Source organism: Spermophilus citellus (assembly GCF_964194105.1).
Source record: "Spermophilus citellus genome assembly, chromosome: 15".
Lineage (NCBI taxonomy): Eukaryota > Metazoa > Chordata > Mammalia > Rodentia > Sciuridae > Spermophilus > Spermophilus citellus.
In genome coordinates this window covers 44168792-44185153 of record NC_138195.1, presented here as the reverse complement: position 1 = coordinate 44185153, position 16362 = coordinate 44168792, and the positions used below count along the sequence as shown (strand labels likewise).

Here is a 16362-nt window from a genome sequence, read left to right as displayed (position 1 = left end):
TGTGTGTGTGTGTGTGTGTGTGTGTGTTGGGAGGTTGAGCATTGAGGTTGGGAGTGTGGGATTGGGAGTGTGAGCATTGAGGAGGTTGCCAAAGAATTGTGTGGCCTTGAGGATGTGGGGGGAAAGACACACTCATACACTGCTGGTGGGACTGAAAATTGGTAATAACCACTCTGGAAAGCAGTATGGAGTTTCCTCAGAAAACTTGGAACAGAATCACCCAACTTTCTCACTCCTTGTTATATACACAAAGGACTTAAAATCTGTATACTTCAGTGACCCAGCCACATCAATGTTTATAGCAGCTCAATTCGCATTAGCTAAGCTATGGAACCAACCTAGATGCCCTTCAGCAGATGAATGGATAAAGAAATTGTGGTATATATACACATTGGAATATTACTCAGCCATAAAGGAGAATGAAATTATGATGCCAATCAATGGGTGGATCTGCAGGCTATCATGGTAAGTGAAATAAGCCACTCCCCCAAAAAACAAGGCAGATTGTTCTCTCTGATATGCAGATGCTAACACACAATAAAGCATCGAGGGGAGAATAGAAGTTCATTGGATTAGACAAAGGGGAATCAGAGGAAGGGAAGGGGAATGGGAATAAGAAAGACAGTAGAATGAATTGGACATAATTTTCTTATGTTCATATATAGATACACAACCAGTGAAACTTCACATCATGTACACCCACAAGAATGGGAGCCAAATTAGAATAAGTTATACTCCATGTATGTATAATATGTCAAATACACTCTACTTCTCATGTATATCCAAAAACAACAAATAAAACTCTACTGTCACATGTATCCAAAAAAAAGTGAAAAAAACCTGTGTGGCCTTAGACAAGCTCATCTGCCATATAAAACATGTATAATATTGTAACCTGTTGCCCTGTGCCTGGTATCACCCTAAAACACTTCACATTAGTGATCCTGTCACCAGACTGGGGTCTGAAGTGGTCCCTCTAGCGGGCAATGGGACCTCAACTTGGACCAAGCAGGTTCTTTTTAAAATTTTTTTTTTAAATTTTTTTTTTCTAGTTGTAGGTTATCGCTTCCATGAAAGCAGAAACCTTGTGTGTTTTGCTCTTCATTTTATTTCCCCAGTCCCTAGCACAGTGCCCGGTAAACAGTAGGTGCTCAAACGAATTTACTATACATATTCGTGGAGAAAGGAGGTGGATGGTGAGCCCAGGGTTGTAAAGCCAGCGAGCGGGAGAAGCTTTGGGGCTGTTACCCAGCAACTGAGCAGCGTCCAGCGGCCCGGGCAGGGCTGGAGCGGGGGGCGCCGGCAGGCAGCCTTAGGGACCTTGTTTCAAACTTTGAGAGTTCACTCGCGGTCAAGGTCCGTCTCGCTGGCGGTCAAGGTCAGTCCCACGCGCCGCAGGGGACGAAGCCCAGGGCACTGAGGCGGGAGTGGGGAAAGCTATTCCGGGCCGCCGAGGCGTGGCCGCTGGACCGAGGGCGGCGCTGGGTCCGCCCTGTCCGCACGGTCGCGGGGCGGGGCGGGCGCCGGAAGACGCCTGAGGATCCGATCCGAGCGGAGAGGAACCGGGTCGGCGGCGGCGGGTGAGTTCGCGCTGGCGTGACTGAAGGAAAGGGGCTGGCATTGCGCCCAGGGTCGCGCAGCCAGTGCTCGGAACGGTCCCCAGCGGCCCGGGCGAATCAGGGACCCCAGCAGGGGCGCGGAGCGGGGGCCTGGCAGACGGTGGACGAGGTCGGGAGGTCGCGGGGTGCAGTGGGCGGTTGCCTAGGATACGCGGCCAGAGCATCCCACACCCGCGAGACAGCGCAGGGGGCTCTCCACCCCGTGCTCTCCCTGAACCCCTGCCAAGAAAGGTGGGCGCAAGCCGGAGACAGCGGGGAAGCCGAGGTCCCCCACGGTGTGACACGGGTCCTGAGAGGTCTTGGAGTACTGAGGGGAGGGATAACCTTAATCTTCAAAAGGAAAGTGACAGGAGACGGCCGAGTGCCCATCGACTCCGGGTGCATCAGGAGGCCGAGGTTCCGCAGGGTGAAGACCAGCAGAGGCTGAACTAACTAACTCTCATGCAGGTCCAAGTCAACTTGGAACTGCTCTAGTGGGCAGTGTTGGACGCGTCCCTCCCAATGTCACCCACACCGAATACTCCCTTCACACCTTCCCCAGTATGGGTCTCTGAGCTGGGCCTTAGGCGCATGCTTGTGATCCCAGTGACGAGCTGCTCCTGAGGCTGCCAGGAGGATCGCAAGTTCGATGCCAGCTTCAGCAATTTAACAAGACCCTGTTTCAAGCTAAAGAATAAAAAGCACTGAGGATGTAGCTCATTAATAAAGCGCCCTCAATCCTCAGTGCCAAAGAGGGGGGTTCTTTTTGACCCTGGGATTTAAGGAGAAGCTGGGGAGAATGAGGTGGTTTGGGAGGGTCAGTTTTGGAGGGGCTTTGCACCTGTACTTCTGGGTAGTATCAGATTTTAGCTTCTGCACAGATGCCTGCTGCTGGGGCTCCCCAAACCCTCAGAGCACATCTACCTCACCCCAGCTCCTAGAGAGAGCTCTTCAAAACCACTTCCATCGCACTGAGGACCAGAAACCCAAACCAGGGCAAGGCCTTGCCCAGGACTACCCTGCCCATAAGTGATGGAGCTGGGCAGGTGGTGGTGGTGGGGCCTCTGGGGCCGGCCAGGCTTAAGTAGGGTCCCAGTGCACTTGTGGCAGACCATGGTAGAGTCAAGGAGATATCAAAATGACTGACTCTGAGAAGCTTGGCCACCTCACTAAGCTGCCAAGACCGGCCTTGAACTTGTGACTCTGGGATTACAGGCCTGCACCATGGCACCCAGCCTCTCTTCAGACTTTGAGTCCCTTTTGGAAATTGGTCTTTTTTTTTTTTTTTTTTTTTTTTGATATATATGGGATGGGTTCCCTGGGGGGGCTGGCCTTGGAGTGCCTACTCTCAGCCTGGCCTTTAGTGTCCAGTGAGGGAGGTCTCCTGCTCTTCTCTGTCCCTGAGGTAGAAGAGGAGATGCTCAGAGCCCATCGAGTCACATGTTAGTGGCCTGATCATCCAAGGTGGCCACTCCAGAAACATGACTATCCAAAGGCCAGTGTTGAAATCTACCCTAGGAGGAAGCCATGATGACTTAAAAAGTCCTGGGTTGGATGTGGTCTCTGTGAAGCAATGCAGGCGATGTTCTTGCCTTGATCAGGCCTGCTTGTCTCTTATTGTGTCTTCTGAGCCTTGACCTCTCATCAGCTTTGGCAGAAATGTGACTTCTTTGCTTTCCAGTGGATTCCTAAAGGCCTCTTATTATTAAAAAAGAACCCCCTGGGATCAGGCTCATGTCTGACTGAGCAATTCCAAGTACAAACCACATGAAAAGTTTGTCTATGAAAAAGTTGGGGATAAGGCTGAGTGCCTTAATAGGAGGCTGAGGCAGAAGGATAGCACATTTGAGGCCAATCTTTGCAACTTAGAGAGACTCTGTCTCAAAATAATAACAAAGATGTGATTTCCCCAGTGGTAAAGTACCCCTGGGTTCAGTACTGAAAGAAAAAAAATAGCTTTGGGTGGGTAGATAATAGTTTGTCCTGTGCTGTATTCTCCCACTGATGGAGTTTTTCATGGATTAATGGAGTCTCCCATTGATTGAGGTTTGCCTGTACTATTGCCATGTTAGATGAGGTAATAATTGAACATTCATTCATTCCATGCGTATATTTTGAGCACCTACTGGGTAGGTGGCCTGAAGTGCAGCCCTTGGTTGAGGTGTCTGGCTAACTAGGTCATGGCCCAGCAGAGAGGAGTCCAGCTGTCCTTAGGGGCCAGGTAAGAATTGACACTGCAAGAGCCAAGGAGAGTAGGGATGTCCAGAAGTGCTAGGTGAGGGGCTGCTGCCGAGGAAGGGTGGAATGTGCTGGATAGTACCTGGTTCCCATCCCCAAGTGAGGTTGTCAGAGGTCATTAGAGGAGAAAAAGACAGATTCCAGGAGAGGCCTCAGGCAGCAGGAAGTGGAAGAGGGCCTCCTCTCCCATAACCCTGCCTGCTGCCCTTGGAGGTCTGGATATGCCTTCAGGCCCCCCCAACTCTAGAGAAGCGGTTGCCTTGAGGGAGCGGCCTGCCTTGGTGGGTGAGGCAAAGGTTAAGGACCCCTGGGGACTGAGGGAACTCTGGCTAAACTATTTTGGTCAAAGTACCGCCTGTGAGGCCTACCCTGGGGCTGCTGGCTTTCTCTTTGCACAGGGAAGGTGTCCCCTGAGGGGCTGGTCATAGCCTTGTTTGCCTACCTGGCAATTAAAGCTGCCTTGACATGACAGGCACGCGGTATCTGTGCTGGCCCCTGTCCCCTGCCCTCCTGTGCACCCTACCCCTTTTGCCACATGTACCCTGAATAACTCCCACTGCTGTCCACCAGGGCTGTGGCCTATGTTGTCCCCTTGCTCCTTTTCAGACCTCTTGGATATTGCCTTTGAGTCTCTGGGTGGCCCAGTGTAATCTAGCACCCAGTGGCTCCTCTGCCCCCCATAGCCTCTCAGAGCCCATGCCCAACCAGCTTGGAAGGGAGGCTTTCTGGGTATTTTCCTGCCTTATCACTGGCTGCCAGCCCCCAGGGCAAGGCCTGTCACAGGGGTTCCCACACTGAAGGGGCAGGTAAGACACCCCACCTGTGGCCTGCCTGATGCCTCCCACGTGCCCTCTCCTACCTGTGCCTGGGACCTTGAGCCCTCCTGGCTCCTGGCTGCCAGGAGACATTCTTCTGGCCCAGTTGGCAGAATAAGCCTGAGCAATACTAGGGATCAATTCTGGATAACCTTTCTGAGGACGTGGGGCTGTGAAGAGAGCCCTGTCCCCATGAGTACTATCCTGGTCCCAGCCCTGCCTGGGGTTCAGTTAAATGGGAGGGATCCTCCAACCCCAATGCATCGGGATCATCTGGCCAATGGGAAACACCTGGAAATCCCCTCCTCTGTCCCTGAGGGAAAAAGGTCGGCAGTGGGCAGTTGAACATCCATGAAGACAGTGCCTAGAGTTCTGACTGTAAGCCACCCCTGGCTGTGGGAAGATTGGGGGACCATGTTGGGGTCACCACGGCTTGGAACCCCACGTGTCCAAGGACAGCTCAGGGTGTTAGAGCTGGTGGGGCCTTAGAGCCCCCACTCATGAGAGGGAGTACTTTTTTTTTCTTTTTTTTTGGTGCCAGGGATTGAATTCAAGGGCACTTATTCACTAAGCCACATCCCCAACCCTTTTTATATTTCGAGACACGTCTCTCAAGGTTGCTTACAGCCTTGCTAAGTTGCTGAGGCTGGCTTTGAACCTGGGATCCTCCTGCCTCAGCCGCCCAAGCTGCTGGGATGATAGGCAAGCACCACCATGGATGGGGTAAATTGAGGCCTAGAGAGGGAAGGGGCTGAACTCCAGGCTACACTGATGATCAGAACAGTGCAGTGACCTTCCAGTGCTGCAGTGTGACCCCAGAAGGTCCCCTGGAGCCCTCACCCCCATGAAGCTTCAGCAACTTCAAGACTGACCTCAGAGTGCATGTCCTCCTTCCTTGACAGCCCTGCCTGCCCTCCCTCTGTAAGCTTCCTCCTCCCCGAAGCTCACAGGGCTGTTGGGCCTCGATGCTCTCTGTGCAGTGACCCTTGCTTGTTCCCTGGCGCCTCCCCGGCCGCCCTCACCTATACTTGGCACAGTCTGGGAGCAGGTGTGGTTGGTTGCCTGTCGCTGAGCGAGTGTCCGCAACAGCCCCCGGCTGCTCTTAGGAGTTCAGCTTCCTCTGACTGAAGGCTGCACACCGTATGTGTCCTTCTCTGGGGTACAGCTGGCTGGAGACAAGATCCCTGGTTAGAGCCCCAGTCCCTCAGCCTCCCTAGGGGCAGACTGGGATGCTACAGGCGACCCTGTCCACAGCCTCCCAGGTGGGCTGGGGGAGCCCTGATGTTTTAGTCAGCATTTCCATTACTGGGATCCAAAGACCTAATTAAGACAACAAAGAGGAATATTATTTGGGGCTCATGGTTTCAGAGGTCTCAGTCTACAGGTGGTGGACTCCCTTGTTCTGGGCTTGAGGTGAGGCAAACAGCAGGGTGGAGGAGGAGAGCCACTCAGGGTATGGTCTGCAGGAAGTAGGAGAGGCCTGCTCACCTCCTCGGCCACACCCTACCTGCCACACTTACCACCTGGTTCAGTGATATCAGTGGATTAGTTCACTGAGGAGGGTAATAACTCACAACCTAATTGTTTCACCTCTGAAAATTCTTGCCTCGTCTAATACTTGAGCTTTGGGGGACACCTCATGTCTTAACCATATGCCTGGTCATGTGGTTATGGTTCCTTTCCCCTCTGTCCAACTCGGTGTTTGGGCATCTAGTGACCCAGCTACTGCTTTCCTCAGCCTCAGATGGCCCCAGCTCTGGCTCTGGGCCACGGGTTCCCGAATTCCAATTCCCCTGAGACTTGAACCGAGGTTTGCTCTCAGTTTGCTGGGAACTGGTCACTGGTGAGTGTGAGCCTGGGGTGAGTCCAGTCTGCAGATCTGGCCCTGCATGCGCTTCTTACATGACTGTACCTGTCCCTGGGTCCTTGCTGTCCCCTTTCACCTCTCACCGAGGAGTCCGCATGACAGCGCTTCTCCTGACCGTCTCTCTCACCAGCAGACATTCCTTGGAGATTTAGCCCAGAAGGACTTTTTTGCTGTCCCCATTTTTGGGGGGCATGTCTCCTGACTGTCCCAGGAAAGTTGTAGGAGCGGGACCTGGCCCCGTGCCAGCTCCTCCTCCCCACTGCATTGTCACACCCCATCTGTCTTAGTCCCATTTGTGTTGTTACAACAGAATACCCCATGGACGGACGGGGCGTTTGGAGTGAGAACTGACTGACTCACGCTCTGGAGGCTGGGAGTCCAGGAGGGCAGGGTTGCATGAGAGGGCCTTTTTTCTGTGTCATCCCGTGACAGAAGGCAGAAGAGGGTGAGAGGGTAAGAGACCAAATGAAGCTGCAGGCCTTTTATTTATTTATTTATTGAGGATTTAACCCAAGAACCCTTTACCACGGAGCTATATCTCTCAGCCCTTGTTATTTTGAGATGGTTGCTTATGGCTTCACTGAGTTGCTGAGGCTGGCCTTGAAGTTATAGATGAACACAATGCCTTTATTTTATTTAGGTATTTTTATGCGGTACAGAGAATCAAACCCAGTGCCTCATGAATGCTAGGCAAGCGCTCTGCCACTGAGCCACATCCCCAGCCCCTCAAGGTCTTTTACATGACTGTTGATCCATTCATGGATTAGAACCTAAATGATGCAAACATTTGCTCCCAATGTGGTCACATTGAGGATTAAATTTCCAACAAACGCTTTTTTTTTTTTTTAAATGGTACTATGGGATTGAACCCGGGGATGCTCTACCATGGAGCTACATCCCCAGCCCTTTTGCAAAATTTTATCTTGAGACGGACTTTCACTAAGTTGCTAAGTCTGGCCTTGAATTTATGATCCTCCTGAGTGGCTGGGATGGCGGGTCATGGGCCACTGTGTTCAGTTGCAGCACATGCTTTTGGGGATACATTCAAACCATAGCGACATTCTATTTTGGAGGAGTCTCAGTGGAGCTAAAATTTGGGAAAAGAGCTAGAAGTTGAGGCCATCTCGTCAAACCCTGCTAATTGACCTTCTTAGATTTGGGCCATAGCCTGTAAGCCTAGCAAGGTGTGATTGTAGTGTTTGCTTGGTGCAAGGCTTGAGGAATTTCTGTCTGTTAGATGTGCCTGTGTCGGCCAGTTCCCCGTTCCCTACTGTTCACCTGCCCAGCTTCCATCATTTACATTATCCACCTGATTCTTTGACTGTGTAAGCTCTGCCATTATAAGGTAGGGGCCACAGCCAGAGCATGTCAGTAGAAGGTCCATGTGAATGTCGTTGAGTGATTATTACCCTCTTCCAAAGTCTGGTGAAATATACTGGGTAAAAAAGTGCACAACAGTTTGTTTAACATGTGCAAAAATTGTCAGAACTGTAGGTGCAAAGAATATCTCTGGGGAGGCGCATGCACACGTGGTAAAAGTGGGTGCCTCTGGAGAAGGGAGCAGGCTGGGTGGGGGATGGGGCGGAGGTAGGATAGCACTTCTGAATTTAATTCACATTTTACAAAACTGGAATTTCATTCATGAAGGATTGACCTCATTTGTGAAGGTCAGTTCATGACATTTGACCTTGACTCTGATTTGTTCTCTTCTCCCAGCCCAGTAGTGCCTGGTTCAAGATGGGGTCCCAGGTCTCGGCAGACACGGGAGCCCTGCACGTGGTGATCGTGGGTGGGGGCTTCGGTGGGATCGCGGCCGCCAGCCAGCTGCAGGCGCTGAACATCCCCTTCCTGCTGGTGGACATGAAGGACTCCTTCCACCACAACGTGGCCGCCCTCCGGGCCTCCGTGGAGAGTGGTAATGGGCTCCTTTCTGGGGCTGCCTTTGTGAGCATGGCCTTGTCACTGCAGTGGGACCTAATTTCAGGGACCGATTTTCTCCATGTAGGACGAGTTTCCTAAATGACATCAATAGATTCTTTCCGGTCAGTGGCTTAAGCAGTTGCCATAACAAGGCCTCACAGTCAGAGCTTGGGCTTTTCCAAAGACCTGGGGCCCAGATTGGCACTTAGCAGTAAGGGGTCCTGGGTGTCCCTGTTGACCTAGCTGTGGCCAGGGGTGCCCCTGTTGGTATGTGGCTCAGGAGAAGCTCAGCCTGGTTCTGCACTGTGAACTCTTCTGTGTCCGTTCCCCAGGGTTTGCCAAAAAGACGTTCATTTCCTACTCAGTGACCTTCAAGGACAACTTCCGACAGGGCCAGGTGGTCGGGATAGACCTGAAGAATCAGATGGTGCTGCTGCAGGGTGGTGAGGTGAGTGCGGTGGGCTGACCCAGCTGTCCTCTAGCTGGAGGACCAGTCTCTCTGGGGCTGGGGGAGTGCCCTCTGTGCCTCCAAGCTCTGCCTGTTGCAGGACAGATAGGTTCTTCATGGAGAGAGGCTGGACCACAGCAGCCACAGAGTATGGTGGCAGGCATTTGTTGAGTTTTTCCTGTATGCCAGGCACTGTCCTGATCCTTCATGTAAATCTCATTTGGTGACTGCCATAACGGTATAAGGCAGGTGGGACCCTCATTTTTCATATACATTAAACGGCCTGCCTCAGGTTCCCCAGATGAGCTGGCAAAAGACTAAGCCAAGATGGGAATCCGGGCATTTTCAGCCCTGAGTCCTTGCTCCAGAAGTCAGTGTCCTCGACAGGGACCAGGCCGGGCTAGCCGTGGAAACTGTCCTCACTATCTAGAAGTAAAAGTTAGGCACAAGCATGATGCCATGTTCCCCAGATGGGGAGGCCATTGGGGGCCGAGATTCCCCTCACTCATCTTCATGATCCTCGCCCCAGGGAACCAAGCACGCTGCCTGGCATGTGCCTGCAGGGGGCCGAGCTCTGTCAGTGAGCAGCCACCAGCCCTCAGGATGGATTGACGGACAGCTCTAGCTCAGCCCCCGGTGCAGTATCTAAGCTAAGCGGGGCTTGGAAACAGGAGACAAGTTCCTGTCCTCAATGAGTATGTGCCTTAGTGTGAATCAGTCGCTCTTGAATTAATTTAAGGGACCAGAGACTCACTAGTTGGAAAGATTACTGAGTGTCTCTTGTCCTGCAGTTTTGATCTGTGCTTCTCAGAGCCCTGGAAGGGTCCATGAGGGCACCTTGGAGCTCAAAAGCAGGGGCTGAGTAGGTCCAGATGGCCTCTGGTCCCCCTCCCACTGGAACACTTTATATATACTTAGGCTCCAAACGATATTCCCCTCCCTCTCTCCCTTCTTTCCTTCCTCCCCCTTTCCACTCTGTTCTTTTGGTGGGGGTGGGAGGAGCCTTCTAAGCTGTCCAGGAGATTCTAAACTCCACATTGGAAACGCGTTCCCTGTGCCTGATTTCCTGTTCCTTGCTGACCTGCCTTCTGCAGAGGGGCCTCTCCCCTCCCGTTGGGTCTGGCGCTGTGGGTCATGTATTCTGCAGGCAGGAGGTAAAATCTGCTGGTCTTTGGGTTCTGGTGCCATCCCTTGGCCCCCCTGGTTTGGTGATTTCACTTCCTTCTAAAAGGACCGTGTCCTCTGTGTGCCAACGGGCCTCTTCTGCCTGGTGCTCCATGGATACTGGGGTTCTGGTGTTAGATATGGAAACCCAGGCCTCCCCACTTTGTCTTACCCTTATCTTTCTTTTTCTTTTCTTTTCTTTTTTTTTTTTTTTTGGAGCGGGTAGCAGGGATTAATTGAATCAGAGGCACTCTATGACGGAGTTACATCCCCAGCCCTTCTTCTTCTTCTTCTTATTTTTTTATTTGGAGACAGGATCTCACTAAGTTGCTGAGGCTGGCTTTGAACTTGTGATCCTTCTGCCTCAGCCTCCGAGTCACTGGGATTACAGGCAGGTGCCACTGTGCCCGGCTCATCTTTCTTTTTCTTGTCCCTCCAGGCCCTGCCCTTCTCCCATCTTATCCTGGCCACTGGCAGCAGTGGGCCCTTCCCTGGCAAGTTTAATAAGGTCTCCTGTCAGCAGGCCGCCATCCAGGCCTATGAGGACATGGTGAAGCAGGTGAGCTGCTGCGGATAGGCGTGGGGAGGTGTAGGCGGATGAGGGAACAGCTGGGGCCGCAGCAGGGAGACCGGGGGCACTTGAGAGCAGCTTGAGATTGGAGAGTTGCTAGGAAGACATTCCCTGGGAGAGGCCCTGGGCCTGCCACAGAGGCCTGGACATGAGCTCCCTAGACCTGCTCAGGCTCTGCTTGGTGTGGCCAGACTTGTCCCTTCACATTCACCTGCCCTCCTGATTGCCCAGCGCTTTGGGATTTTAGAGCAGGCTCAGTTCCTGATTTGGGATTTTAGTTCCAGGCTCAGTTGGCACAGTGACCCTAGGAGGAGGCCTAATGGGATCCCAAATATGGAGAGTTCTCCACCTTTCTTTGGCCAGGGAGCCCACACCACAGGTGGAACTGCCAGGCGGAGGGCAGATATGTAGGTGTATTTTATGTCCCTGTTCTCTCCAGGTCCAGCGCTCACGGTTCATTGTGGTGGTGGGAGGTGGCTCCGCTGGAGTGGAGATGGCAGCAGAGATTAAGACAGAATACCCTGACAAAGAGGTGAGGCGGCCGCCTTGGCCTGGAGCTTCTTTGACTTTACCTGAGGAGCATCAGGAACTTTCTGAGGGCTCCGGAGGTCAGAGCCCTGCTCACAGAAGCTGTGCATGCTTGTGTGTTTCCTGTCTTGTGCTAAAGAGAGATTCTGCAGGGACTTCTCCCAGGGAACCAGGATCCTGCCACTGACTTTGCAGACCTGCTCTGGGGGTGTCCTGTTCTTGGAGAGGTCCTGCTTTCTGGGCCAACCCCGTGGGACAGACCCAGGGGAGATGTCTTGTAAAGGTGAACTCTGTCAGCTGAGCGCGTGGCACACGCCTGTAATCCCAACAATTCTGGAAGCTGAGGCAGGAGGATCACAGGTTTGAAGGCAGCCTCAGCAAATTAGTGAGGTGCTAAGCAGCTCAGTGAGACCCTGTGTCTAAATAAAATGATAGGGAAGAGGGGTGGGAGGGAAAGGGAAGGGGAAGGGGGTTAGCAAGGGTGGTGGAATGTGATGGACATCATTATACAATGTATGAAGACTTGAATTGGGTATCAACATACCTTATATACAAACAGAGATATGAAAAATTGTGGTATATATGTGTATTAAGAATTGTAATGCAAAAAAAGAGTACATGTATAGTGGCATAAATTGACATGAACATACTTTATATACAGAGATACGAAAAATTGTGCTCTATATGTGTAATAAGGATTGTAATGCATTCCACTGTTGTCGTGTATTTAAAAAAAATAACAAAGTCAATTAAAAAAATAAAAAAATATAAAGAAGGGCTGGGGATGTGGCTCAGTGGTTAAGTGTCCCTGGTTCAATCCCTGGAACCAAAAAAAAAAAAAAAGGTGAACTGTGTCACCTTCAGAATTTAAGGTGATAAAACCTAGACTTTGAGTACCTCTTCTTGCCGACAGCGAACTTGAACAAGGACATACTCAGTTGGCTTTTGGTCCCTGCCTGATGGGGTAGCCCTTGCCCTGGATGGCCACGTGGTGGGAGCTTGCAGGGCAACCCCTTGCCTGCCCAGGCGTGGGGACAACTTTGCTAGCAGTGCCTTCTGCCCACAGGAGGGTGACCTCGGCCTGCACTGATCTTTCTAATGCTCAGGGGCGCAGGGGGCAGGGATAGAGGGCCCTCGGCACCTGGAGAGAATGTCCTGGCTTGCCCTGGGCGTGGCGAGCGCTGAGTGATGTTTTGTTTTGTTCCCAGGTCACTCTCATTCACTCTCAAGTTCCCCTGGCTGACAAGGAGCTCCTGCCCTGTGTGCGGCAGGAAGTGAAGGAGATCCTCCTCAGGAAGGGCGTGCAGCTGCTGCTGAGTACGTGTGGACTTCAGCCCCCCTGACCCACTGGCACGGGCTCAGAGCCCAGCCACAGTTACCCAGTCTCCCTTCCTCTGCCTCCTGGGGATCAGCCTGAAGCACCAGGAACAGTCCGAGCGTCACAGCCCACTGACGCCTCGGAGGTCCATGTCATGCAGGCAGCAATGCTTGCTGTGCTTTGGGTACAGGAAAGACGAGGGAGATCTATTTGCTAAGTGGTGCTGTGGGATACTTCTTTAATGAATGATGTATATATATATTAAAAAAATTTTTTTTAGTTGTAGAAGGACACAATAGCTTTATGTATTTATTTCTATGTGGTGCTAAGGCTCAAACCCAGTGCCTCACACATGCGAGGCAAGCACGCTACCACTGAACCCCAGCCCATGATTTATACATATTAAGCTTTTTTATTTTTGGTGTTAGGGATTGGGTACTCCCACCCCCAGCTCTTTTTTTGGGGCGGGTACCAGAGTTTGAAATCAGGGGCACTGAACCACTGAGCTGTATCCCCAGCCCACTGTTTTATTTTATTTAGAGACAGGGTCTCACTGAGTTGCTTAGCACCTCATCATTGCTGAGGCTGGCTTTGAACTTGTGATCCCCCTGTCTCAGCCTCTCGAGCCACTGGGATTACAGGTGTGTGCCTGGCCCAAGCTCTTTTTATTTTTTATTTTGAGATAGTGTCTCACTAAGTTGCTGAGGCTGGCCTCAAACTACTAATCTTCTTGCTTCAACCTCCCAAGTTGCTGATGACAGATGGTTCTACCACTTGCAGTACTGAATGATTTTTTTAAAAAAAGTGCATTTGAAGGATCTGCCCTAAAATTGGGTATTTTTGTGCTAGAGGGAATAGTTTTGTTGGTTTATTTTGAGAGTAATGAGTATGACTTTGATATAGATTGGGGGGGGGGGGAGAGACCTACCCTGCATTCTATTTCTTTTCTTTCTTTTTTTTTTTTTTTGTGATACTGGGGATTGAATCCAGGGGCACTTAACCTTTGAGCCATACCCCAGCCCTTTGTATTTTTTATTTTGAGGCAGGATCTCAGTAAGTTGCTGAGGCTGGCCTTGGACTTGTGGTCCTCCTGCCTCAGCCTCCTGAGTCACTGGGATTTCAGATGTGGGCCTCTGTGCCTGGCCCACCCAGCATTTTAGAGGGGGCTCTGATCCCAGTGGTGGGACAACCGTGCTTTACTGAACTTGGGCCTTGACATCCTGTGCCTTGTGGGTAAGGTGGCGAGGCATCTGCTATGAAAGTCCCTCCCTGGTTGTGAAGGACAGTTAGTGCCCTGATTTCAGGCTGAGGGTCCAGGAAGCTGGCTTCTCTGCCTTTCCCTGTCCTTGTCTTGCCAGTGGTGTGCTGGGACGGACAGGGGGACCGCTGACATTCAGCAAGGCTCGCTTGAGGTTTTCTGATGAATAACTCTTCCCAGAACTTCTTGAGAAGCTTCACTTCCCCCAGGAGCTGCTTGGACCTTTCCTCCAGTTGGATGTCCTGGGGCCCAATGTCCACATAGAAGGGCCCGAGGGAAGGGCACGGTGGGGGAGGGGGTGGAGTGATTGCCTAGTTGGGCCGCTGCAGCCCAGGTCTTCCCACCGTCAGCTTTGGCACGGGCCCCAGCCTCTGCCAGCCTCTGCCCACCTCCTGGTCATGGGACCACCCTCCCCTCCCATGCAGGTGAGCGGGTGAGCAACCTGGAGGAAATTCCTCTCAACGAGTATCGCGAGTACATCAAAGTGCAGACAGACAAGGGCACGGAGGTGGCCACCAACCTGGTGATTCCCTGCAACGGCATCAAGATCAACAGTTCTGCCTACTCTAGTGCATTTGGTAAGCAGGTGACCCGGGTCACCGCCTCAGTCTCCAGCATTCTTTGCAGTGCCCTGTAGTCCGTGCCCCTGAGCCAGCGCCCCTGTCCATTTCCTAGCTGCCCACTTGCTTTCTTCTGAATGGTGACCTCTATGGATCTAGGTTAGGAGACCAGAATCTTCTAGCATTGGGACTGTCCCCTAGTGGTAAGAGATAGGAACAGGCTTCTGAGAGACGAGAAAGACCCATTTCTTGCTATTTTTATAGGGATGTGGGAGAAGTTCTGGGTCAGGCCTTTCTCTGTTCACAGGTCCCTGTTTTCTCCACATTCAAATCTGAACATTTGACTACCTCAGCTCATAATGGCTTTGGGGAGTAGGCCATAACATACCCTCATTTCTTTTTTTGGGTACTGAGCCACATCCCTAGCCCTTTTTATTTTTTATTTAGAGACAGGGTCTCTCTGAGTTGCTTAGGTCCTTGCTAAGTTGCTGAGGCTGCCTCTGAACTGGCAACCCTCCTGCCTCAGCCTTGAGAGCCACTGGGATTCTAGGTGTGTGCCACCTCTGGCTGTGCCCTCTTTTCTTACAAGTCAGTATTTAGTTGTTGAGTTACCTGGAAGTGTGGGAGGGGAGGAACTGATGTGTTTAAGCCTCCAGGGGTCAGTGTGGACGCTGTGGGACTCTGGGTGCCATCATTTACTTCTGAGCATCCTTCCCTGTCAAGGAGCTCCTGTGCCCAGCAGGAGGGATGATTCAACTCCAGAGGAAGCATGCCCGGGCGGGTGTCCTAATGTATTGTCAAAGAAAATTTCTCTTAATCTGTTAAAAAAGAAAAACTGTTTAAAGTAGTTTATCATTTATTTTATTTTTTATGGTTCTGGGGATTGAACCCCGGATACTCTATCACTGAGCTACATCCCCAGCCCTTTTTTATTTTGAGACAGGGTCCTTCTAAGTTATCCAGGGTGGCCTGGAACCTGCAATCTGCCCCTCCCTCAGCTTCCTGAGTCACTGGGATTATAGACAAGTGCCACCATGCCTGGCTCAGTTTATCATTTATTAAAACCTTGCATTGATTTTAAAATTCCGAATCTATGGAGGATGGGCCTCTGAGCATGCACCTTGGGGGCCACTGAACTAGCACCCAGTCCTCATCCCCCATGTCTGGTGGCTGCTTAGTGCAGCAGCTCAGGACTTGGTTTGGGTGTCCTCTTGCCCACAGAGAGCAGGCTGGCCAGCAATGGTGCTCTGAGAGTGAACGAGTTCCTCCAGGTGGAGGGCTACAGCAACATCTATGCCATTGGCGACTGTGCTGACGTGAAGGAGCCCAAGATGGCCTACCACGCCGGCCTCCATGCCAACGTCGCTGTCACCAACCTCGTCAACTCCATGAAGCAGAGGCCCCTCAAGGCCTACAAGCCAGGTGAGGGAAGCTCAGGGGCCTCCTGGTGTTGAGAGTTTGGGGTTAGACAGGGGAGACTTCTAGTGCTGTACGAAGGCTGGCCTCTAGACCGCACCCTCGAAACTGATGACAGAGACAGCCTGCTCAAGCTTTTGAAAAATAAGCTGGGGACTCCCCTGCCGTTCCAAAATCGTACCCCCTGCCTGCCCTGAATCGGAAGGTCCAGGAAGGGGTGTGCTCTGGGACTTATGTCCCGTGACTTCAGTGGCTCTGCTTTGTGTGTGTGCTCCCCAGGTGCGCTGACGTTCCTCCTGTCCATGGGCAGAAACGATGGCGTGGGCCAGATCAGTGGCTTCTACGTCGGTCGGCTCATGGTGCGGCTGGCCAAGAGCAGGGACCTGTTTGTCTCCACGAGCTGGAAGACCATGAGGCAGTCCCCACCCTGATGGGGAGGGCAAGTGGCAGACACGTCACTCCTGCAGATGATGACGGGCCTCTGGACACAAAGCACCCGGCTGACAAGTGCCAAAGCACAAGGCTCTTCCTGTGGAAGGAGATGCCAGTGATGTACTGTCTGGACGCACGACGCATGTAAAACCAAACGCGAGGGGGGCATTAAAAAGACGTGTCCTAGAGGATTCCTTCTGGGCTCCGAAGGTCTGCTTGCAGCAGCACT

At 52.0% G+C, this 16362-nt stretch overlaps 1 protein-coding gene across 3 annotated transcripts; it reads left to right on the top strand.

Moving 5' to 3' along the window:
• Nucleotides 1–1441: 1441 nt before the first annotated feature.
• On the top strand, nucleotides 1442–16327 carry AIFM2 (AIF family member 2). 3 transcript variants are annotated; one of them, XM_081267509.1, is made up of 10 exons: nucleotides 1563–1580; nucleotides 6390–6494; nucleotides 8235–8433; nucleotides 8771–8886; nucleotides 10490–10609; nucleotides 11061–11153; nucleotides 12358–12466; nucleotides 14151–14303; nucleotides 15507–15707; nucleotides 15981–16327. In XM_081267509.1, exons 3-10 carry the CDS (start codon nucleotides 8256–8258, stop codon nucleotides 16130–16132), a joined length of 1122 nt encoding a protein of 373 aa, XP_081123635.1. In that variant the 5' UTR covers nucleotides 1563–1580; nucleotides 6390–6494; nucleotides 8235–8255; the 3' UTR covers nucleotides 16133–16327. The 3 variants fall into 3 exon arrangements, with proteins under 3 accessions (XP_081123634.1, XP_081123635.1, XP_081123636.1); XM_081267508.1 differs by lacking the exon at nucleotides 6390–6494 and having other exon boundaries at nucleotides 1442–1580; XM_081267510.1 differs by lacking the exons at nucleotides 1563–1580; nucleotides 6390–6494 and adding an exon at nucleotides 6950–6971.
• Nucleotides 16328–16362: the final 35 nt, after the last annotated feature.

What these genes read in the sequence shown, in the direction of transcription:
- AIFM2 (XM_081267508.1), top strand. Translation starts at nt 8,256, where the DNA reads ATGGGGTCCCAGGTCTCGGCAGACACGGGAGCCCTGCACGTGGTGATC. An exon ending in TGCTGCTGCAGGGTGGTGAG is followed by an intron (nt 8,887 to 10,489) that starts GTGAGTGCGGTG and finishes TTGTCCCTCCAG; the next exon opens with GCCCTGCCCTTCTCCCATCT. An exon ending in TGCCTACTCTAGTGCATTTG is followed by an intron (nt 14,304 to 15,506) that starts GTAAGCAGGTGA and finishes TCTTGCCCACAG; the next exon opens with AGAGCAGGCTGGCCAGCAAT.